The 25674-nt window shown below is 45.6% G+C and overlaps 1 protein-coding gene across 8 annotated transcripts in view; it reads right to left on the bottom strand.

Annotated features, from left to right (window-relative positions):
- The window catches only part of SEMA4D (semaphorin 4D), a 182747-nt gene that overhangs the window by 68639 nt on the left and 88434 nt on the right, over positions 1-25674 (bottom strand). For 6 of the 8 annotated variants that reach the window (XM_063913699.1, XM_063913701.1, XM_063913695.1 and 3 more), the window contains 6 exons: positions 20615-20674; positions 19760-19858; positions 19587-19622; positions 17573-17666; positions 16654-16767; positions 15252-15403 (listed from right to left, as the gene is read on the bottom strand). In XM_063913699.1, coding sequence (XP_063769769.1) covers positions 15252-15403; positions 16654-16767; positions 17573-17666; positions 19587-19622; positions 19760-19858; positions 20615-20674 — 555 coding nt within the window. The remainder of the gene's footprint in view (positions 1-15251; positions 15404-16653; positions 16768-17572; positions 17667-19586; positions 19623-19759; positions 19859-20614; positions 20675-25674) is intronic. The other 2 variants (XM_063913700.1, XM_063913698.1) reach the window with 1 other exon arrangement.

Here is a 25674-nt window from a genome sequence, read left to right as displayed (position 1 = left end):
TTCTGATCGACATCAAATTAGAACAAGTGCTAAATATTATAATTTAATTACATTCTTTAAAGAGAATGAATGATATTCATGGTTGCTGATGACTTCCTGTACTACATACGAAAGGTTAGGTTTTAAATATTTATTGGCAGTCTCTAGTATGCACAGGGTTTATTTTTACCATTAGCCAAACATTATCAACAAGAGCACATAAGAAGCTGCTAGCAACCATTCCTAAACCAGATGACTTATTTCCGAAAGACACTTTCACATTTTTATGTATTTCTGTGCATCTTGATGAAGCAGGCGGCTGCATAATGCACTGTAACCTTCTATATGTCATTACAGAGGTCAAAATTCATATTTTCTGCTTATCATTTGAATATAAAATCAATTGATTTACTTTTTTTTAGGGTGTACATTTCAGGTTTAATGTAATTCAAAAGGTAACTACTAAAAAGAAATACAAGGTACTATGGAGATATAATATATACAAGAGCCAAAAGATTATCACCACTCCCATAGGAAAAGAATGACATTGATTATCTTAATAATAAATTAATAGGGGATCAGTATGTGATCCCGGCCACCAGTATGCCAGCGGGGAGGGGGGGAGAGGGCGATCGCTTGCAAGCCCCTTGCGGCCTCGCCACACTGCGGGCACTGTGTGCCTCGCTGCGCTCGCCACAGCATTTATTCTCCCTGTATGGGTGTCGTGGAGGGAGAAAAGCCTGTGGCGCCGGGATTTCACCGCTAGTCGGGATTCCGATGTCTGCATTGTGACGTCCGGGATCCCGACTAGCAGTATGGTGACCGCTTCCCATTAATAGTAATGAACAACGCATGTCAAGGTCAGGCAGTAAGATGACATTTGGTACTTACAGTCAACTTGTTAAATGCAGATGATATGGTCGGTTGAAAAGACCTGAGTGACTGATAAGTGGCAAGTCATTATAGCCATAAGACTGGGTCAGAGCATATTTTCAACTGGCAAGACTCCTAGGATGTATATCTGCGAGTTAGCAGCTTTCACATGAAAGGGGGAAACTGAATTTGTGGGTGTCTGTAAGTAATGGGCATCCAACGGGAGCTATTTAAATGTTTTGCAGATGGGTGCGAGGGCCCATTATCTCAGCTCGCACTTTCCTGAGGTGACGAACAGAAGTACACTCAAAGGTGGGCTTTTGGATGTCCAAACTGATGTTTCTGCAGCATTCACAATACTTAGCACAGGCTTAACCGATTTACAACGCTAAACGCAATGTATTTGGGACGAACAAGTAATGGATACCGAAAGCACTCGCGTCCATTGGTAACACAATTGAATAGCGCCCTAGAAAATCTGAATTCCCCCAAAGTGCAAAACTTATGAACAAATGTGCAAATATATATGCAGATTTCATTGTTTAAAACAAATGTGAAAGAACACACAGAGGTAAGAAAAGATGCAATGTAATCAGATGTGACTGGATTATGTGGACATTGTTCATTCATAAGGTTTCATTCAGTTTCAGGATCCTTCGAACGTCATTAATGCACACAACTGATTTTTCTTTGCCAGATGTAAACCGTAATTGTACTTGAAGAAACAGATTGCTTTTTAATTATCACAATTAGACTGTAACAGGTGTCTCTAGTCTACACTGCTATGACTTCATGGAACTACAATGGTTTCAAAATAAAAATATTTGATGAGGTGTGGCTAGCTTGGAGATTTAAGTGCCTGTTTACTAATGGCGGGTACACACTATGCTATACACTCTATGATCAATAACACATAGTTGTTCCCCTCCCGAGCCCCCGACATAGTGCATACACACAATGCGATATCGCATAGTGACGTCGGGCCTAATTCAGATCTGATCGCAGCAGCAAATTTGTTAGCTAATGGGCAAAACCATGTGCACTGCAGGGGTGCAGATATAAATGTGCAGAGAGAGTTGGATTTGGGTGGGGTCTGCTCAAACTGAAATCTAAATTGCAGTGTAAAAATAAAGCAGCCAGTATTTACCCTGCACAGAAACAAAATAACCCACCCAAATCTAACTCTCTCTGCACATGTTATATCTACCACACCTGCAGTGCACATGGTTTTGCCCAACTGCTAACAAATTTGCTGCTGCAATTTGATCTGAATTAGGCCAGTCATGCCCCAGCCGACCAGAACATGCAGCATCTGATGATCTAGTCAGATTGAGCTGCATGTACTGGCGACAGCAGGGGGTCGATAACGACCCCCGGGAGCACATGCCGGCCATCGTGGCATCAAACACACTGGGCGATACTGTAAACCAGCGGTGGCCAACCAGTGGCTCTTGAGCCGCATGAGGCTCTTTCTTTATTTAAATGTGGCTCCCAACACTCTAAATCATGAGACCACAACAGATACAGAAACTGCTACACTCCAGCCAGACATGCAGCAGCACTACAGGGACTGAAAACTGAAGGAGCCAGATACTAGAGGCGAGACACCCACCAGCAAACAGAGGACACATTAGGGGCTGCAGCAATGGCACGACTTGGTGGGGGAACTTTAGTGACACATGAGGATGGGCTACAGTGACACAAGGCGGAGCTGGCTGGAGTGACACAGAAGGGTCCTGGCAGGAGAGACACATGGGAGAGCTGGCTGGAGTGACATGGGGGGTGCTAGCAGGAGTGTCACATGGAGAGCTGGCTGGAGTGACAGGAGGGTGCTAGTAGGAGTGACACGGGGGAGCTGGCTGGAGTGACTTAGGAGGGTGCTATCAGGAGTGTCACATGGGGAGCTGGCTGGAGTGACACAGGAGGGTCCTGGCAAGAGTGACACATGGAAGAGCTGGCTGGAGTGACATGGGGGGTGCTGGCAGGAGTGACATAGGAAGGTGCTAGCAGGAGTGTCACATGGAGAGCTGGCTGGAGTGACATAGGAGGGTGCTATCAGGAGTGTCACATGCGGAGCTGGCTGGAGTGACACATGTGGGAACTTAAGTTTATTATGTGAATCTGGCTTTTTAAATTATTTGATGTGAAAGTGGCTTTTTCAATGGATCTGACGTTTATTTTTTATTTTATGTCGTTCTGGCCTTTTCAATGTATTTTATACCAGGGGCGTGGTCTAGCAGGCCCAAGGCCACATTCCATTTTTGCATGGGCGCCTTCGGCTCGATGTCGGCTCTTTGACGTACCTAACAAGGTTTTTTTGCTCTTGGTCACTGACTGGTTGGCCGCCCCTGCTGTAAACAATAATCGCTCAGGAGGGTAAAAATGAGCGATATGGTTTACAAAATCACCTAGAGTGTGTACCCACCATAACAATGACTGGTTTTATCATGTTCATCACAGCATCACTTATCAATGTAGAATGGTCCGTACAAAAGTTTTTTTTTTATAATAATCAACATTGTGTGTCACTTGTCAATATTAAGCCTGTGAAGCATCTAATTCAACAGGAATTTCAATAAACAACACTTTTATAATCAGCACAAAAAAACCTGCAGAAAACCGTCTGTGGTGTTAAATTAATCACAGACGAAAATATTTATGGAGCTACAAAAATGTGCAAGTAACTTAATTAGCACTGCACTTTCAAGAAATGAGGGGGGGGGGGGGGGGGGGATCCCCATGGCTTCATGCGAATACACAGCATTATCTATATGCAATGCGTTTTAGTGTGGAGCTCTGCCTTAATCCTCCTTAAGCACTTAGCTTTGGCCTTACGAGGTGCACATAAATAACTGACACAAATAGCTCTTATTACAAGTACAGTAGCCAAGCCTATGTAAATATGTGCTTATGGTTTACTTGTGCACAAAAGGAACAAACAGAAAAACCCAAATTCAAACACAGTAATTTTCATCGTACAACTGTGACATGTAACCAGTCATCCTTTTTACTAACTTCATACAAGCCAGAAAGGAATGTTTCTATTGATTCATTGCCATTCATGTAGAAGTAAACTGCACAAACTAGTAGTAATATGGCTAGACTGCCAGACTTCACTCCCTATTATGAGGTAGGGTAAAACAAATGACAAATCCCATTCCCCTATAAAGCTTTCAGCAACCCTTATAAACTTTTAGAAATGCCTGTATAAGCAAGAGCAATCAGTACAGAAAAAAGTGGCTATGGTATGTGTCATCAACTAGTAGCTGATTACAGGTAACAGATTAAGGGTAGCAAAAAAATACAATTAGGCAACACAGACACCATGATAAGGTTTTATCCCATGCAGTAATGGGTAGCTTTTAATTAGTGGTGCAAGGATTTACAACACACGTGGGAAGGTTTCCCACTGGTCAGGCAGGTTTGGACACCAAAACTAAAAAAGAAAAAGAAAAAAAAAAGGAGCACGCGCACTGCAGGCCAGAAGTTTAGGATTACCCATGTTATGGGAACAGATTCTCCCCTATGAGCTTGGGACATAGGGGTTTATTTACGAAGCTTCGGTTTCCACAAAATACAGCGCCTCTGATTGTGTTTATGCCTGAAATGTAAAAGGGGAATGCTTTTACAAGTAAAATACAGCTAGTAAAAGCACTTCTCTTTTAAATTTCGAGCATAAACATGATCAGAAGCACTGAGCTTTAGAACCAAACACTTTGTAAATAAACTCCACATGATTATGGTAATGCAAAATGAAAAAAATAAAATAAATTATGGCTGTTGGGATGAGTCAATAATAATAATGCTTTGACAGATTTGATTATCTGAAAGGCTTTTCTGAAATAATTCAGTATTGACTGAAGAGACCAATGTCACAAGCCACAACAAAGAACAAAATGGGTTCACAAACAGCAAAGGAAGGTCAAATAATGGTCTAAGCCAGAATTTCCCAAACTCCGCTATTACAGTCCAGGTTTTAAGGATATCCATGCTTTAGCACAGGTGACTTAAATACGATTATAATTACCTACCGGTAAATCCTTTTCTCGTAGTCCATAAGGGATATTGGGGGAATCTAGTACGATGGGGTATAGACGAGGTCCAAAGGAGCCGGTGCACTTTAAATTTCTTCACTGTGTGCTGGCTCCTCCCCTCTATGCCCCCTCCCACAGGCAGTTATAGGTAAAACAGTTCCCGAAGGAGAAAGGACACATATGAGAGAAGGAACATGAAAACAAAGGAGTGGTGAGATTTATATACCAGCACACCACTAACATATAAACAACCAGCAACGGCTGGTAACAGAAGCAACAGCTGAACAGGTAAACACATAAAAGAGAACCTGCAGAAAAGTCAACGCACTGAGGCGGGCGCCCAATCTCCCTTATGGACTACGACAAAAGTATTTACCGGTAGGTAATTAAAATACAATTTTCTCTAGCATCCATAAGGGATATAGGGGGAATCTAGTACGATATTATATAGGGGGAATCTAGACTTCTGCAGCACCGCGTGCCCAAACTGGGTATCCTCTTTGGCCAGGGTATCAAACTTGTAGAACTTAATAAAAGTGTTCTTCCCCGACCAGGTAGCAGCTCGGCACAGTTGCAAGGCCGAGATTCCACGAGCAGCAGCCCAGGAAGAATCCACCGATCTTGTAGAGTGGGCCTTCAGAGACTTAGGAACAGGTAAGGCTGCCGACACATAGGCCTGTTGGATAGTAAATCTAAGCAAACAAGCAATGGACTGCTTCGAAGCAGGACAACCCTTTTTCTGCGCATCATAGAGCACGAACAAGGAATTTGTCTTACTGATCCGAGCCGTTCACTTGACATAGATCTTCAAGGCTCGCACAGCATCCAATGCCTACGTAGGAGCAGAAGAATCAGAACTGGACGGGACTACAATAGGTTGATTCAGGCGAAATGCAGAGACAACCTTCAGCAGGAAAGGCACTTGTGAGCTAGGATGTTCCGCTCAACCTCCATGCAGTCAAACAAAGTCGCCGCAAGTCCGGGTAGATGAAAGGTCCTTGTTGAAGAAGATCTCTTCTTCGTGGTAGAGGCCAAGGGTCTTTGACAGACATGTCCAGAAGATCCACGTACCACGCCCACCGAGGCCAATCCGGGGCAATCAGAATTGCCTGGACTCCTTCATTTCGGATTTGCTTGGGCACCCTTGGGAGCAGAGGAATCGGAGGAAACAGGTAGACCAGCCGGTAAGGCCAAGGCGGCTTCAGTGCATCCACTGCCCTTGCCTGAGGGTCCCTGGTACGGGAGCAATACCAGTGAAGCTTCTTCTTGAGTCGAGAAGCCATCATGTCCATTTGTGGGCACCCTCAGCGGTGGATGATCTGCTGGAACACCTAAATGTGGAGTCCCCACTCCCCCAGGTGGAAATCGTGACGACTTAGGAAGTCTGCTTCCCAGTTGTCCACACCCGGAATGAAGATTGCTGACATGGCTCTTGCATTTCTTTCACCCAGAGCAGTATCTTTGACATCTCTCACCTGCAGGCTCTGCTTTTTGTCCCTCCTTGTCGATTGATGCATGCTACTGCTGTGGCGTTGTCCGACTGTACTTGGATCGCGTGATCCTTGAGCAGAGGAGAGGCCTGAAGCAGAGCATTGTAGATCGCCCAAAGATCCAGAATGTTGAACGGAAGGAGGCTTTCTTTCGTGGGCTGACCACCTGCCCTGGAACTGCGCCCCTTGTGTGACAGCTCCCCATCCTCTCAGACTCGCATCCATCGTGAGGAGGGTCCAATCCTGAATTTCGAAACTCTGGCCTTCCAGGAGATTGGAGGACTGTAACCACCACAGGAGGGAAATCCTTGCCTCAGGTGACAGACAGATTAGCCGGTGCATCTGAAGATGTGAGCCGGACCACTTGCTCAGGAGATCCAATTGAAATGTTCTAGCATGGAACCTCCCACATTGGATCGTATGCAAAGATGGATGGACACGAGTAGGTTTGAGCACCATTTGGACCATCTCCTGAAGTGTTCTCGCCTTGTCCTCTGGTAGGAACACCTTCTGTACCACAGAATCCAACAACATCCCCAGGAACAGGAGCCGCTGAGTTGGCTCCAGGTGGGACTTCTGTAAATTGAGGATCCACCCATGGTGTGACAGAAGATGGATAGTGCGGTTGATATGGAGCAATAAAAGCTCCCTGGATCTTGCTTTTATCAGAAGATCGTCCAGGTAAGGGACCACATTGACCCCCTGGACCCGGATTTGGAACATCATCTCCGCCATCACCTTTGTGAATACCCTCGGAGCTGGGGACTGGCCGAAGGGCAGGGAACTGGTAGTGATCGTCCAGGAGGGCAAACCTCAGGTACGCTTGATGAGGTGGCCAAACCGGAATATGAAGGTATGCACCCTTGATATCCAGGGAGACCATGAATTCCTGTTCCTCCAGGCCCGCAATCACTGCTCCAAAGGATTCCATTTTGAACTTGAAAACCTTCAGGTAAGGGTTCAAGGACTTGAGATTCAAAATGGGCCTTACCAAACCGTCCGGTTTCGGTACCACAAACAGGTTGGAGTAATAACCCTTGCCTCATTGTGGTATTGGTACTGGAACAATGACGTGGGACTGGACCAACTTTTGGATGGCCCGTTGCCACGTAACCTGTATATCCTCAAAAGCTGGTAAGCTTGATTTGAAAAATCGTTGGGGAGGAGCACCGTCTAACTACAACTTGTAGCCCTGAGAAATGAGATCCCTGACCCAGGTATCTTGGCAGGAAGCCTCCCAGACGCGGCTGAAGTGACGCAGTCGAGCTCCCACCTTGAGATCCCCTCAGGGTGGGTGGGCACAGTCATGCTGAGGTCTTAGTGGAAGCAGAACTGGTGGTCTGGTCCTGAGAGCTGGTGCTTGCAGGTTTTCTTGACTTACTTTTGGTGCCTCTAGTTGCATTTGAGGTACCTCTGGCCTAAGTTCGAAATCTGTTAGACCGAAAGGACTGCACAGACGGCCCTGTGTAGGATTGTCTCGCCGGCCACAGAAGGGAAAAACGTGGATTTCCCAGACGTTACTTTGGAAATCCACGTATCCAACTCAACCCCAAAGAGCCATTCCCCTGAAAAGGGGAGGGATTCCACACTGCGCTTTGATTCTGCGTCCGCAATCCATTGACGCAACCACAAAGCCCTGCGCGCCGACACTGCCATGGCAGAAGTCCTAGCATTAATATTTCCCATCTCCTGGAGGGAGTCACACAGGACCCGTGTAGTGTCCTGAATGTGCTTGAGGAGAGCCCCGGAGTGACCCTCCTGAATCTGAGTAGCCCACGTATGAATGTCATGGGTCATCCAGCTATTATTTATTACCAGCTATTTAAATAGCGCACACATATTCCGCAGCGATTTACAGATAATATTTGGACATTCACATCGGTTCCTGCCCCAGTGGAGCTTACAATCTATATTTCCTACCACATGTACACACATTCATACTAGGGTTAATTTTTGTTGGGATCCAATTGACCTACCAGTATATTTTTGGATTGTGGGAGGAAACTGGAGTACCCAGAGGAATACCATGCAAATACGGGGAGAATATACAAACTCCGCACAGGTAGAGCCATGGTGGGAATCGAACCCATGACCATAGTGCTGTGAGGCAGTAATGCTAACCATTACACCATCCATACTGCCCCACTATGACTGCTATGACCGGCCTTTGCGATACACCTGCTGCAATGTAAATAGATTTTAGTGTAGTCTCTATTTTTCGGTCCCCAGGAACCTTTATGGTAAAGAAGCCGGGGTTAGGCAGCACCGCCTTTTTAGACAGTCGAGATAATGATATGTCAACCCTTGGGGGTTCCTCCCAAAAGTTCCTGCCTTCAGGAGCAAATGGGAAAGTGCGCAAAAACCTTTTTTGACACTTGGAATTTTTTGTCTGGATTTTTCCAGGCTAACTTGAATAGTTCATCTAACACTGCAGAATCAGGGAAAGTGACATTAGGCTTGTTTTGTGTAAAGAAAAACGACTGCTATGACGAAGTCCTCCTGTATTTCCTCATCTGAACCAGAGAGCAGAGCAGGTAAACCCCGCTTCTGTGGTCCTGCATGAGAATGGGGGGGAGGGCTATGCAACATCTGCCCTAGCAGCCAAGTCTGCAACAGCTTGTTGTAGTAGCTGAGTTTTCTGTACATTGGCAGTGAGCTGGGATGACATATCAGGCATCCTCTCCTGAGGGCTGGGAGGGGTCATAGAGGGGAGGAGCCAGCACACCCAGTGAAGAAATTTAAAGTGCACCGGCTCCTTTGGACCCCATCTATACCCCATCGTACTAGATTCCCCCAATATCCCTTATGGATGCTAGAGAAAATAAGAATTTACTTACCGATAATTCTATTTCTCGTAGTCCGTAGTGGATGCTGGGGACTCCGTCAGGACCATGGGGAATAGCGGCTCCGCAGGAGACAGGGCACAAAAAGTAAGCTTTTAGGATCACATGGTGTGTACTGGCTCCTCCCCCTATGACCCTCCTCCAAGCCTCAGTTAGGTACTGTGCCCGGACGAGCGTACACAATAAGGAAGGATATTGAACCCCGGGTAAGACTCATACCAGCCACACCAATCACACCGTATAACTTGTGATCTGAACCCAGTTAACAGTATGACAAACGTAGGAGCCTCTGAACAGACGGCTCACAACAAATAACAACCCGATTTTTTTGTAACAATAACTATGTACAAGTATTGCAGACAATCCGCACTTGGGATGGGCGCCCAGCATCCACTACGGACTACGAGAAATAGAATTATCGGTAAGTAAATTCTTATTTTCTCTAACGTCCTAAGTGGATGCTGGGGACTCCGTCAGGACCATGGGGATTATACCAAAGCTCCCAAACGGGCGGGAGAGTGCGGATGACTCTGCAGCACCGAATGAGAGAACTCAAGGTCCTCCTCAGCCAGGGTATCAAATTTGTAGAATTTTGCAAACGTGTTTGCCCCTGACCAAGTAGCAGCTCGGCAGAGTTGTAATGCCGAGACTCCCCGGGCAGCCGCCCAGGATGAGCCCACTTTCCTTGTGGAATGGGCCTTGACAGATTTAGGTTGTGGCAAGCCTGCCACAGAATGTGCAAGTTGAATTGTGCTACAAATCCAACGAGCAATCGTCTGCTTAGAAGCAGGAGCACCCATCTTGTTGGGTGCATACAATATAAGCAGTGAGTCAGACTTTCTGACTCCAGCCGTTCTTGAAATATATATTTTCAATGCCCGGACCACGTCCAACAACTTGGAATCCTCCAACTCGTTAGTAGCCGCAGGCACCACAATAGGCTGGTTCAGGTGAAACGCTGACACCACCTTAGGCAGAAAATGAGGACGCGTCCGCAGTTCTGCCCTGTCCGTATGGAAAATCAGATATGGGCTCTTATATGATAAAGCCGCCAATTCTGATACTCTCCTGGCTGAAGCCAGGGCCAGTAGCATGGTTACTTTCCATGTAAGATACTTCATCTCCACCGATTTGAGCGGCTCAAACCAATGGGATTTTAGAAAATCCAAGACTACATTAAGATCCCACGGTGCCACTGGGGGCACAACCGGGGGCTGTATATGTAGTACTCCTTTTACAAAAGTCTGGACTTCAGGAACTGAAGCCAATTCTTTCTGGAAGAAAATCGACAGGGCCGAAATTTGAACCTTAATGGACCCCAATTTGAGGCCCATAGACAATCCTGTTTGCAGGAAATGTAGGAATCGACCCAGTTGAAATTCCTCCGTGGGGGCCTTCCTGGCCTCACACCACGCAACATATTTCCTCCAAATGCGGTGATAATGTTGTGCAGTCACCTCCTTCCTGGCCTTTACCAGTGTAGGAATGACCTCTTCCGGAATGCCTTTTTCCTTTAGAATTCGGCGTTCAACCGCCATGCCGTCAAACGCAGCCGCGGTAAGTCTTGGAATAGACACGGTCCCTGCTGAAGCAGGTCCCGTCTTAGAGGTAGAGGCCACGGATCCTCCGTGAGCATCTCTTGAAGTTCCGGGTACCAAGTTCTTCTTGGCCAATCCGGAGCCACTAGTATCGTTCTTACTCCCTTTTGCCGTATAATTCTCAGTACTTTTGGTATGAGAGGCAGAGGAGGGAACACATACACTGACTGGAACACCCACGGTGTTACCAGAGCGTCCACAGCTATTGCCTGAGGATCTCTTGACCTGGCGCAATACCTGTCCAGTTTTTTGTTGAGGCGGGACGCCATCATATCCACCATTGGTTTTTCCCAACGGTTCACAATCATGTGGAAGACTTCTGGATGAAGTCCCCACTCTCCCGGGTGTAGATCGTGTCTGCTGAGGAAGTCTGCTTCCCAGTTGTCCACTCCCGGAATGAATACTGCTGACAGTGCTATCACATGATCTTCCGCCCAGCGAAGAATCCTTGCAGCTTCTGCCATTGCTGTCCTGCTTCTTGTGCCGCCCTGTCTGTTTATGTGGGCGACTGCCGTGATGTTGTCCGACTGGATCAACACCGGCTGACCCTGAAGCAGGGGTTTTGCCAGACTTAGAGCATTGTAAATCGCTCTTAGCTCCAGTATATTTATGTGAAGAGACATCTCCAGGCTTGACCATACTCCCTGGAAGTTTCTTCCTTGTGTGACCGCTCCCCAGCCTCTCAGACTGGCATCCGTGGTCACCAGGACCCAGTCCTGTATGCCGAATCTGCGGCCCTCTAACAGATGAGCACTCTGCAACCACCACAGAAGAGACACCCTTGTCCGTGGCGATAAGGTTATCCGCTGATGCATCTGCAGATGCGATCCGGACCATTTGTCCAGCAGATCCCACTGAAAAGTTCGTGCGTGGAATCTGCCGAATGGAATCGCTTCGTAAGAAGCCACCATCTTTCCCAGGACTCTTGTGCATTGATGCACAGACACTGTCCCTGGTTTTAGGAGGTTCCTGACAAGTTCGGATAACTCCCTGGCTTTCTCCTCCGGAAGAAACACCTTTTTCTGAACCGTGTCCAGAATCATTCCCAGGAACAGCAGACGTGTCGTCGGGGTCAACTGAGATTTTGGAAAATTCAGAATCCACCCGTGTTGTTGCAGCACTAGTTGGGTTAGTGCTACTCCGTCTTCCAGCTGTTCTCTGGATCTTGCCCTTATCAGGAGATCGTCCAAGTAAGGGATAATTAATACGCCTCTTCTTCGTAGAAGGATCATCATTTCGGCCATTACCTTGGTAAAGACCCGAGGTGCCGTGGACAATCCAAACGGCAGCGTCTGAAACTGATAATGACAGTTTTGCACCACGAACCTGAGGTACCCTTGATGTGAAGGGCAAATTGGGACATGCAGGTAAGCGTCCTTTATGTCCAGGGACACCATAAAGTCCCCTTCTTCCAGATTCGCTATCACTGCTCTGAGTGACTCCATCTTGAACTTGAATTTTTGTATGTACAGGTTCAAAGATTTGAGATTTAGAATAGGTCTTACCGAGCCGTCCGGCTTCGGTACCACAAATAGCGTGGAGTAATACCCCTTTCCCTGTTGTAGGAGGGGTACCTTGACTATCACCTGCTGAGCAAACAGCTTGTGAATGGCTTCCAATACCGTCGCCCTGTCCGAGGGAGACGTTGGCAAAGCAGACTTTAGGAACCGGCGAGGGGGAGACTTCTCGAATTCCAACCTGTAACCTTGAGATACTACCTGTAGAATCCAGGGGTCCACCTGTGAGCAAGCCCACTGTGCGCTGAAATTCTTGAGTCGACCCCCCACCGTTCCTGAGTCCGCTTGTAAGGCCCCAGCGTCATGCTGAGGGCTTTGCAGAACCCTGGGAGGGCTTCTGTTCCTGGGCAGGGGCTGCTTGCTGCCCTCTCTTACCCTTTCCTCTGCCCCGAGGCAGATATGACTGTCCTTTTGTCCGCTTGTTCTTATAGGAACGAAAGGACTGCGGCTGAAAAGACGGTGTCTTTTTCTGTTGGGAGGGGGTCTGAGGTAAAAAAGTGGATTTTCCGGCAGTTGCCGTAGCAACCAGATCCGATAGACCGACGCCAAATAATTCCTCCCCTTTATACGGCAATACTTCCATATGTCGTTTGGAATCCGCATCACCTGACCACTGTCGCGTCCATAAACTCCTTCTGGCAGATATGGACATCGCATTTACTCTCGATGCCAGAGTGCAAATATCTCTCTGCGCATCTCGCATATAAAGGAAAGCATCCTTTAATTGCTCTATAGTCAATAAAATACTGTCCCTATCCAGGGTATCAATATTTTCAGTCAGGGAATCCAACCAGACGACCCCAGCACTGCACATCCAGGCTGAGGCGATGGCTGGTCGCAGTATAACACCAGTATGAGTGTATATACTTTTCAGGGTAGTTTCCAGCCTCCTATCAGCTGGATCCTTGAGGGCGGCCGTATCAGGAGACGGTAACGCCACTTGTTTCGATAAGCGTGTGAGCGCCTTATCCACCCTAGGGGGTGTTTCCCAGCGCGCCCTAACCTCTGGCGGGAAAGGGTATAATGCTAATAACTTTTTTGAAATTAGCATTTTTCTATCTGGGTTAACCCACGCTTCATCACATACATCATTTAATTCCTCTGATTCAGGAAAAACTACAGGTAGTTTTTTCACCCCCCACATAATACCCCTTTTTGTGGTACTTGTAGTATCAGAGATATGCAAAGCCTCCTTCATTGCCGTGATCATATAACGTGTGGCCCTACTTGAAAATACGTTTGTTTCATCACCGTCGACACTAGATTCAGTGTCTGTGTCTGGGTCTGTGTCGACCGACTGAGGTAAAGGGCGCTTTACAGCCCCTGACGGTGTCTGAGACGCCTGGGCAGGTACTAACTGGTTTGCCGGCCGTCTCATGTCGTCAACTGATTTTTGTAATGTGCTGACATTATCACGTAATTCCATAAACAAAGCCATCCATTCCGGTGTCGACTCCCTGGGGGGTGACATCACCATTATCGGCAATTGCTCTGCCTCCACGCCAACATCGTCCTCATACATGTCGACACACACGTACCGACACACAGCAGACACACAGGGAATGCTCTTATCGAAGACAGGACCCCACTAGCCCTTTGGGGAGACAGAGGGAGAGTTTGCCAGCACACACCCAAGCGCTATAATATATATGGGAACAACCCTATATAAGTGTTGTTCCTTATAGCCGCTTAAATATATAAAAATATCGCCAAAATATGCCCCCCCTCTCTGTTTTACCCTGTTTCTGTAGTGTAGTGCAGGGGAGAGTCCTGGGAGCCTTCCTCACAGCGGAGCTGAGCAGGAAAATGGCGCTGTGTGCTGAGGAGAATAAGCCCCGCCCCCTATTCCGGCGGGCTTTTCTCCCGGAGTTTTAGACATTTGGCATGGGTTAAATACATACATATAGCCTTAATGGCTATATGTGATGTATTCTTTTGCCATAAAAGGTATTATATATTGCTGCCCAGGGCGCCCCCAGCAGCGCCCTGCACCCTCCGTGACCGTCTGGTGTGCAGTGTGTGACAACAATGGCGCACAGCTGCAGTGCTGTGCACTACCTTCATGAAGACTGAAGAGCCTTCTGCCGCCTGTTTCCGGACCTTCAATCTTCAGCGTCTGTAAGGGGGGTCGGCGGCGCGGCTCCGGGACGAACCCCAGGGTGAGACCTGTGTTCCGACTCCCTCTGGAGCTAATGGTGTCCAGTAGCCTAAGAATCCAATCCATCCTGCACGCAGGTGAGTTGAAATTCTCTCCCCTAAGTCCCTCGATGCAGTGAGCCTGTTGCCAGCAGGACTCACTGAAAATAAAAAACCTAAAAAACTTTTTCTAAGCAGCTCTTTAGGAGAGCCACCTAGATTGCACCCTGCTCGGACGGGCACAAAAACCTAACTGAGGCTTGGAGGAGGGTCATAGGGGGAGGAGCCAGTACACACCATGTGATCCTAAAAGCTTACTTTTTGTGCCCTGTCTCCTGCGGAGCCGCTATTCCCCATGGTCCTGACGGAGTCCCCAGCATCCACTTAGGACGTTAGAGAAATTAATAGTACCTGAGTCAATTTGATTTAACGATCTGGACTCAAGCATGGATAACCTTAAAACCTGGACTGTAATGGCCGAGTTTAGGAAACTCTGGTCTAAGTCATCTATAGCTGCCATGGAAGTAGCATGATTTTACAGAGAAGGCGGCAAGTTCATTATGGAGTATACACAATCCCAATTGCAGCAGGTTACACATTCTAACAGTTTAAATAATTTTACTTTTTACTATAACAATATAAAAAGCAAATATAGACATATAATATTACACAAATAGTAGGACAGGCATCATCCACCCTACGCTGCCCACCTATATGTGAAATATATGTATATGGGTTAGGAATTTTAACACTAAATATGGTAAAATGATTTTCAACCCACCTTGCACACTCTGGCTATTCTTGGTATTAGAAGCTTGTTAAAAAACTCGTACTCCACAGACACTTCATTGAAGAAGAAGTACACTTTGTCATCCTCACCATCAGGATTATTCTGAGGTGCACGGATTACATCTGAATGTACAAATATGGGTTCTATATACAATATAAAGGAAAGACATGATAAGCAAGAAAAACATAGTACCATACCAAAAATGATGTAAGTTTTGCAATCAACAAAGCAAGAATCCCCAAAAAGGTTTTATTTTAGCAATTCATAACTGTATCCTTCTCTGCCCTGAAAGTGTTTCTTGTGGAAGTGAAAGAGCATGTTTGGACTGTGCATGACCATAGCTGTACATATTCTGTACAAAATTTGAGGTAACCAAGTCAGTCTCCATGCTTGAAAATAACATAAAGTTCCAAATGTATTAAGCCTTAAAAAGTGATAAAGTGGAGAGTGACAGTACCAGCCAATCCACTTCCTAACTGCCATGTTACAGTATGTGTTTGAAAAATGAGAATTAGGAGCTGTGTTATAAATAGGTAAATAAATAGGTAGAAACCCTTGAACACAGCAAAAGTACTATAAATGTGGGACTTTTTTTAAATATAAACAGTAGAATTCAATAATGCAGTGATTTGTCCAATACTAGGACCTATAAAACTCTAGAGCGGACAGAGCCTGAGGGGAGGTGGCTATGAGTGGTCATAAAATCAACTGTAAAACATCAGAAAAGTCCAAAACACTTTCCGGCAATAATGCTCTATCTTATTTCACTGGTTTTTAAGACCTGCTGAATCATTTTATTGTTTATTGCCATTTGTACCTACAGCAAATCCTGCATCAGCTTGCAAATGAAAATGCTAAGTAACTAGAGCACAGCTTGGGGGAGGGGGATTAAATTGTTCTGAGTGTGGCATTAATTAATGGACTTTTGGCACCCATTATTGATCAGGTCGTGCTGAAAAATTCCAGATTTAGCCACGTATAGCTGCTAAACCCATCTAAAGTCATGGTTACAGCACCCAAACCCATCTAAAGTCCTGGTTAGAGCACCCAAACCCATCTAAAGTCATGGTTACAGCACCCAAACCCCATCTAAAGTCATGGTTACAGCACCCAAACCCATCTAAAGTCCTGGTTACAGCACCCAAACTACACACTTTTCCACCTCAGGTGGCTGCGACCAGAAATGTGGGTGCACCTGATCAGAACAATTGAATTGTTCAGTCGGGCGCCCAATTCTCTAACGCTCGCCCCAAAAAAAACTATTGAATTCCCCACTTTGTTGGAAAATTTCTAGCCCTTTAACCACAAATAACTAATTGATCCTCTTGATAAGAAACAACAAACTAAGATCAGAAGAAAGAGACCATTAGTTCACTATAACGTGTTTACTTACCATTTAGCCAAGGCACAGCATACTCCGTTCTTATTTGACTTTGCTGGGTGTGTCTACATATTATTGGCTCGCTGCCCAAGAAGTTTAAGGATGTTCCAGAATACAGTTCCCCATCTTTAGGGGGGGATGAAATGAAAGGAATATTAACCAAGAAACAATTGAAGAAATAAAAGGAAACCATATCAAATGTAGCAGTGGTTCCCAAACTGGGAGCCAAGGGTTGGTGGTCCAGGAGAAAATCTAATTATTACCGACAAGAGATAGGAAAACCAGTGCTACTGGCTGACAATTATAAAGTATGAATACCAAAGCTACTGGCCAGATTCCTTATTTGCATACACTGGGCATGCAAATTATGTAACAGCAGGCTACAGGTGGCCATCGGTGACAAAACTGTGAGTGGCCATCGATGGTCACCAACTATACTATGGGAGACCATCGATGTTTCTCCTACCGATGGTCATCCCTGTCATTTCAGTGAATGACCCGCAGGCCAATCACAGCCAGGGGGTGGGGCTTCACGGATGTCAGAGGCGGAGATATGCTCTATGTCCTGACACCTTGCAAAAAAAATAAATAAATATATATATATATATATATATATATATATATATATATATAAGTTTATGCTGTGCCATTGATAGCTGGAAACCATCTGAGTTCTCTCCCATCGATGGCGAAAGCATTCGACATAGGGAATAAACCATCAATGATTAGGGATCATCGATGGTCAATGGACATCCCTACAGCAGGCTGATATTTACTCACAGCCTATGGAGGTGCAAGCTAAGATCAGCTTATTGTAAAATGGCCGATAGATGCGCAGTTCGGGTGTAACTAAATTCCCCCTATATCTTATTTTAGCTGTATATAGCTGCTACCCCCATTCCGTTAAGAATAAATAGAATTACCCACTTACCAACCAAGACGGAAGTGTAACTTTGTGCAGGATCAAAAGGACACCTTCCTTTACCATCTTCATATTTTTCTTTTAATGTAAAAGTACTTAGTACCTAAAAAAACAAAAAAAAAACAAAAACAAACAGACCTGGATTCAGGAAGGTCTAAATATTGCCATGTCTGCAAACAATCTATATATAGAAAGGGGAGACCAAGCGATCACTAAAAGTGAATTCTCTAGGTCAGGGGTTCCCAAATGTTTGTGAATCACGGCGCCCTACAGCATCAGAATTGTTTTCACAACACGTCTAGGCCTAAAGTTTCTTATTGAGAAATTAAAAAAAATATAAAAATGAAATAAATTGTGTTTAAAAGTCATCCTTAGGTTCAGTTACAAGGTGACAGGACAGTTACTGGGACAGGATTCACTTCTGCTTGTCTACATATTTTATGATTGGCAGTCACAAGCACTGGTTTTGTCTATTACATTGGCCGTAAATAATTTTAATTGTTCTTGGACCACTAACCCAGGGCACCCCTGCAAGTGCCCAAAGGCACCCTAGGGTGTTATGGCACCCAGCTTCGAAACTACTGTTCTAGGTAGCTGTAGATCTATATAGACAGGTCTCAGCATCTAATAATAGTAACTGTCAGATACAATATAGGGAAAGATGCGCACCTGAAAGGGTGGGCGTGATGCTGTATTGGTCTCTAGGGTTACGCGGCAGAGGCACAGCAGTCAAAATGATGTATAACAAAAATGGAATTGAGTCACAGTGCTCAAATTAGAGACAATGTGGGTATATATGGGTGCCCTAGTGGGCTTCTTTGCAGACTCTTCATTATACCTTAAACAAGGAATTCCTTTTTTCCATTTCTGTCTCTTCTTTTGTTTTGTCATTTTACCAGTTTATTTCCATTCTGTATTGTACTCGGACGACTGTTCATCATTCATAGTTCATCATTTATTTTATTATTTATTTATTAACAGTTTCTTAGATAAGCGCAGCATATTCCGTTGCGCTTTACAATTAGAACAACAGTAATAGAACAAAACTGGGTAAAAACAGACAGACAGAGGTAGGAAGGCCCTGCTCGCAAGCTTACAATCTATAGGATTGTCATAGCACTGTCACTCAAATGGGGGAATTCAATTGTTAGCGCCAGCAGCCATCACTCCTGCACACCTGACAGAGCTATTCAATTGTTGCTCCTGTGGAGAGTGAACAGCTGCCAGTGCCGGCATTCCAGCTCACATTCCCCAGGGGTGGCAAGCTCAAATGTGCAAAGAGTAACATGTTTGGGCACCCAAACGGCACTTCTCACAATTGAGCCTATTAGTTTAGTTTAGCTGCTTTATGCGAATAAATCAGACACTAATGGCCGAGATCATTGCAATAACGAGCACCAATTAAATATCACTTTAGGTGGGAGATCGGACCACGATAACAATTGAATTGCCCCCAATATAATAATTTGTGTTATACACCCCTTTGTCTGCTGTGCCTCTGCCATGTCGCCAATAGAGACCAATAAAGCATCGCATCTACCCATTCAAATGCGACGCTTTCCCTGCACTGTACCCAACACAATCTTATTTATTTATCCAGAATGGTCCCGTTTCTAGTACTGGTAATAACCACATGTATAGTATAGTAGTCTGCAGCAACAAGGGAGTATTGTGCAAGATCTCTCAATGTAATTTACCGGAATTGATTACCCTGAATAATCATTTCTAAAGCCACTTATTCTTATGTCTGCCATAAGGAGTCCTGTCTGAGCTCCTAGTGAAGGGAAATCTAGTATAACCCAGTAGCAATGATTGCCTCATTATCCCAGGTAACACAGCCACACTTAAGCCAGGTACACACTAGATGATATGCTCCATGAGTGATATCGTCAGTGTTTGCTCTTGAACTTACAGGCAAACGTCATAGTACATACACACTGAACTATATCGCTAAACAACATCGTTTTGTGACGTCATCCTGCCACCACCGTGAACGTGTAAATTCTGATATCGTCAGACTGACCTGCATGTTCGGATGACAGGTGATATCGTTAAGGACCTGCGGATGTGCGCATCGTTAACAATATTGTGCTAACACTGGACAATTATTGTAACAATGTGTTATCATCGACATCATTCAAAAAATCATGTAATGTGGATGGGGCATTAAACAGAACCCAATGTATCAGAACTAACCAGAAAGGTGCAGTTGGGCTGGAAAGCATTGGTTCCACACACATACAGCGTGTGTTCGTTCAGCTGCTGCAGTACTCGGATGTAGTTCAAACACTCATTCTAAAAAGAAAGACATTTAGAACATTTATTTATGACCCAAGAGTACCAGGTTGTTACAACGTGCTCTTATGAAAATACAATCATGTGTGAGCATACATGAAAATCAAGTCAATTTAGACTGCAACCTAAGGAGTACATTTTAAAAAGTGCTGCAAGCAGATAGCTGTAATAGATGACTAACGGCAATAACGGGAGGCAATCACGAGACCACCTGTCAGGATTCCAACTGTCACAATGCCGACGCCGGAAACCCGACAGGCGGTCAAATGCTGTCACGGGAATACTGGCACCACGGGATGTAGAATATAACCTGTGGTGAGCGCAGTGTGCCACTGTACCCCCAGCGTGGCGAGCACACTGAGCCCGCAAGGGGTTCTCTAGCGCTTGCCCTGCTGCCAGCATACTGGCAGCCGGGATACCGCTGTTGGTATCTTGACAGCCGGCATCACGGCCGCCAAATATTATGTATTCCGCAATAACCATGCCCTGTTACCTAAAGTTAGGTGCTGAATTATGCCGCCACCTTCTCACACTCACTGCAGGATAAACAAGCATAATTACAAGTAGTCCACAACTCTTCCAAATGCTATATGTGCATGCATAGGTTTCTGCAGTAGGGAGTCACTGCTTCTTGGTGGGAAGAAGTATTACACCAGTTTCAAAAAACATAGCAATTTAAAGTTGTGTTTTTTTGGTCAACAAATAGTAATAAAACTATGAATTCGCTGTACAATAAAAAAAAAAATAAACTATAACCTGTTCTGATTTGCCTTTCCGGACACACTCTTTGCTTTGTTCTGAGGCATTCCAGTAAACCTGTAAAAAAGAAATTGAGAACCATTTATTTAGTAATTACTTGGTGTCTGGCATAAGCGATATCTACAATTGCATGACAAAAGAAAACCCTGCAATACTGTTTAGCACAGTCATTATGCCCAAGCAGTAACGGATATTGTAACCATTTTCTCTTATATAAGAGAAACACGAGCATTGCATGGTATACGCTATAAAGTGTCACCTAATGCACAATTAGAACTATCAAGTGTTAATTATTGTTATTTTCTCCCTACATTCTGCGGCCCACAGATCCAATTTTAAGTAACCATTACATAATTTAAAAAAAAAAAGAAATAAAGAAAAGGCTGGTTTATAATCAGCACACAAGAAGAGAAAAAAGAGTTTAGATATGACAGAATGCTGCCATGTGGTGAAACAGTGTGTTGTGCACAGCAACATTCGGGGGACGGAGCCTGTACTCCGCGGCAAAAGGAAGAGTGACTAAAACCATTTCTAGCTTTATTTACAAAGTATGAATTTTGAGGTTAATGAGAAAGGTCTGCTATCAAGGCTTGAGAACGTTTACAGAAAACATCGGTAAATAATATATTTTTATAATAGTCCAAATGCCAGTTGCATTTTTATAGTAAACCATATACTACTACATGAGTTTTTTTTTTCTTTTATTGGAAAATGTCTTTATCTGCTAATCTTCAGTTAACCATGAAATCACATTTTCTCTATGTGTTTTACTTTCACAATGACTGAGATGAGTTCAAAGTTCGACTGATCAGAGGTGGTTCTAGGTCTACCTGAAACAAGTAAAACAGAGATTGGCTATGTCATGCCCCTCTGCTGCGGAGGGAGAGGGCTTGTCCTCAGGATATATAGCAAGACTGCGGAGGATGAGCCTCAGTCACTCATTCTCCTTAGCAAGGGGTAGAATAGAATAATAATTTAAAAACAGCAATGTGACTAGCAGAAACCTAAAACAAAATGGCCTCCGCATTATGATGCGAAAACCTTCAGCAGCAAAATGGTTAATTAGCTATATGGAGCCGGATGTAATGGTTTGCGAGACGGCCGGAGCTTCGAGACTCCGGCTGAACTTGTACGTTTTTATAAAAGGGCAAACATTTACAAGGCAAAGCCTAGTTGGATTTGCCTTGTAAACGTTTGCTGCTTTAAAAAAAAAAGTACGAGTTCGTCCGGAGTCTCAGGGATCCGGCTGTTTCACAAGCCATTACATCCGGCCCATGGAGCCATTAGCTAGCACACAAAAACAGGATTTTGATACCTACCGGTAAATCCTTTTGTCCTAGTCCGTAGAGGATGCTGGGGACCACATCAAGACCATGGGGTATAGGTGGTTCCGCAGGAGCCATGGGCACTCTTAAGACTTTTTAATGGGTGTGAACTGGCTCCTCCCCCTATGCCCTACCTCCAGACCTCAGTTATAGGAACTGTGCCCAGGGAGATGGACATTTCGAGGGAAGGACTTGCTTTAATACTAGTGGTGAGATACATACCAACTCACACCCTCAACCATGCCGCACACATGGCATTTAACATAACACACGCCAACAGGCATGAATTAATTGCAGCAACATGCTGAACTAAGATAACACAACTTGTATAACTCTAATAACTAAAACTGCAGGTAAAGTATGCACTGGGACGGGCGCCCAGCATCCTCTACTGACTAGGAGAAAAGGATTTACCGGTAGGTATCAAAATCCGGTTTTCTCATACATCCTAGAGGATGCTGGGGAACAATTCAAGACCATGGGGTTTATACCAAAGCTCCAGTACGGGCGGGAGAGTGCGGATGACCCTGCAGCACCGATTGACCAAACTTTAGGTCCTCATCGGCCAAGGTGTCAAACTTGTAGAACTTTTGCAAATGTGTTTGACCCTGACCAAGTAGCTGCTCGGCACAGTTGTAATGCCGAGACCCCCCAGGCAGCCGCCCAGGATGAGCCCACCTTCCTAGTGGAGTGGGCCTTCACCGATGTCGGTAACGGCAATCCAGCCGTAGTATGAGCTTGCTGAATCGTATTTCTGATCCAACGTGCAATAGTCTGCTTGGAAGCAGGATACCCAATTTTGTTGTGAGCATACAGGACAAACAGGGCCTCTGTTTTCCCTATACGAGCCGTTCTAGCCACATAGATTTTCAAAGCTCTAACCACATCTAGAAACTTTGATTCAGTGAATGTGTCAGTAACTACTGGCACTACAATAGGTTGGTTTATGTGGAAAGATGAAACCACCTTCGGAAGAAAATGTTGACGAGTCCTTAACTCTGCCCTATCTTCATGGAAGATCAGGTAAGGGCTCTTGTGAGACAAGGCCCCCAATTCAGACACCCGCCGCGCAGATGCCAATGCCAAAAGCATCACCACTTTCCAAGTGAGAGACTTCAACTCTATCTCTTGTAGAGGCTCAAACCAATCTGATTGAAGGAACTGCAACATCACGTTAAGGTCCTATGGTGCCACTGGAATGCACAAATGGAGGCTGGATGTGCAGAACCCCTTTCACGAAGGTCTGAACCTCTGGAAGAGAGGCCAATTGTTTTTGGAAGAACACTGACAAGGCCGAAATCTGAACCTTGATCGATCCCAATCGGAGGCCTGCTTCCACACCAGCCTGTAGAAAATTGAGGAAACGTCCTAAGTGAAACTCTTCCGTAGGAGCCTTCTTGGATTCACACCAAGACACGCATTTTCTCCAAATACGGTGGTAATGTTTCAACGTTACCCCTTTCCTGGCCTGAATAAGAGTGGGGATGACTTCCTTTGGAATACCCTTCCTGGCTAGGATCCGGCGCTCAACAGCCATGCCGTCAAACGTAGCCGCGTTAAGTCTGGATACACGCACGGCCCCTGCTGCAGCAGGTCCTTGCGAAGAGGAAGAGGCCGAGGATCTTCTATGAGCAACTCCTGAAGATCTGGGTACCAAGCCCGCTTTGGCCAGTCTGGGGCAATGAAGATTGCTCGAACCCTTGTTCTTCTTATGATCCTGAGTACCTTTGGGATCAGCGGAAGTGGAGGGAAGACATACACTTACGGGAAAACCCACTGGATCACCAGTGCATCCACTGCTACTGCTTGAGGGTCTCTCGACCTGGAACAGTATCTCTGAAGCTTCTTGTTGTGGCGAGATGCCATCATGTCTACTTGAGGAACTCCCCAAAGACTTGTCACCTCTGCGAAGACTTCTTGGTGGAGGCCCCACTCTCCTGGATGGAGATCGTGTCTGTTGAGTAAGTCTGCTTCCCAGTTGTCTACTCCCGGAATGAATATTGCCAACAGAGCTTGTAGATGTTTTTGTGCCCAGCGGATGATTTTTGTCGCCTCTGCCATTGCCGCTCTGCTTTTCGTTCCGCCCTGCCTGTTTATGTAAGCGACTGCAGTTACATTGTCTGCCTGGATCTGCACGGGACGGTCTTGAAGAAGATGTACCGCTTGTTGAAGGCCGTTGTAAATGGCTCTCAGCTCCAGCACGTTTATGTAAAGGCAGGCTTCCTGATGTGACCAACGTCCTAGGAAGTTTTTCTCCTTGAGTGACAGCTCCCCAGCCTCGGAGACTTGCATCCGTGGTTACCAGGACCCAGTCCTGAATCCAGAACCTGCGTCCCTCTAGTAGGTGAGAGCTGTGTATCCACCACAGGAGTGAAATCCTGGTTTTTGATGACAGGATTATCTTTTGGTGCATGTGCAGGTGTGACCCCGACCAATTGTCCAACAGGTCCCACTGGAATACTCTGGCATGGAACCTGCCAAACTGTATGGCCTTGTAGGCCGCCACCATCTTCCCCAACAACCGAATGCACTGATGTATCGATACACAGGATGGTTTCAGTATTTGTTTTACCATTTTCTGTATTTCCACAGTCTTTTCTAACGGCAAAAATACCCTCTGAACTTCTGTGTCCAGAATCATCCCCAGGAAAGACAACCTTGTCGTCTGTTCCAACTGTGACTTTGGATAATTTATGATCCACCCGTGTTGTTGGAGTATCGATAGAGAGAGTGAGATGTTTTGTAACAACTGCTCCCTGGATCTCGCCTTTATCAGGAGATTGTCCAGATAAGGAATTATATTGACTCCTTTCTGACGAAGGAGGACCATCATCTCTGTCATCACCTTGGTGAATACCCTCGGCACTGTGGAGAGGCCAAAAGGTAACGTCTGGAATTGGTAATGGCAATCCTGAACCGCGAATCTCAGATACGCCTGGTGAGGAGGATGAATGGAAACATGCAGGTAAGCATCCTTTATGTCCTCCGACACCAAGTAGTCCCCCTCCTCCAGACTGGAAATCACCGCCCGAAGTGATTCCATCTTGAACTTGAACTTTTTCAGGTGGCAATTCAGATCTTTTAGGTTTAGGATCGGTCTGACCGAGCCGTCCGGCTTCGGAACAACAAAGAGGCTTGAATAGAAACCCCGTCCTTGTTGTGACAACGGTACCAGGACTATGACCTGGTCCTGACATAATTTTTGGATTGCCACTGTTACTGCTTCTCTCTCTGGCAGAGAAACTGGCAAGGTCGATTTGAAAAATCGGCATGCGGGAATGTCTTGAAACTCCAGCTTGTATCCCTAGGATACTATTTGCAACACCCAGGGATCCAGGCCAGACAGAATCCAACCTTGGCTGAACAGTTTGAGACGTGCCCCCACCCGAGCGGCCTCCCGCAAGGGAGTTCCAGCGTCATGCTGAGGATTTGGCAGGAGTAGGGGTAGACTTCTGCTCTTGGGAACCTGGAGCCGCTGCGGACTTCTTTCCATTTCCCCTCCCCCTACCTGCAAAGAAGGGGGAACCTCTCGTCTTTCTGTATTTATTGGGCCGAAAGGACTGCATGTGCGGGTTATAGGTCTTTTTTGCCGGTGCAAGCGCAGAGGGCAAAAATGTCGACTTACCTGTGGTAGCCGTTGAGACTAACTCATCCAGGCCATCGCCAAATAAGGCCTCACCTTTATATGGGAGAGCCTCCATGTTTCTTTTGGAATCTGCATCCGCGTTCCAC

Source organism: Pseudophryne corroboree, chromosome 1 (genome assembly GCF_028390025.1).
Source record: "Pseudophryne corroboree isolate aPseCor3 chromosome 1, aPseCor3.hap2, whole genome shotgun sequence".
In the NCBI taxonomy this organism is placed as follows: domain Eukaryota; kingdom Metazoa; phylum Chordata; class Amphibia; order Anura; family Myobatrachidae; genus Pseudophryne; species Pseudophryne corroboree.
Note: the sequence above shows the minus strand (reverse complement) of the source record. Positions and strands in the feature narration are given on the sequence as shown.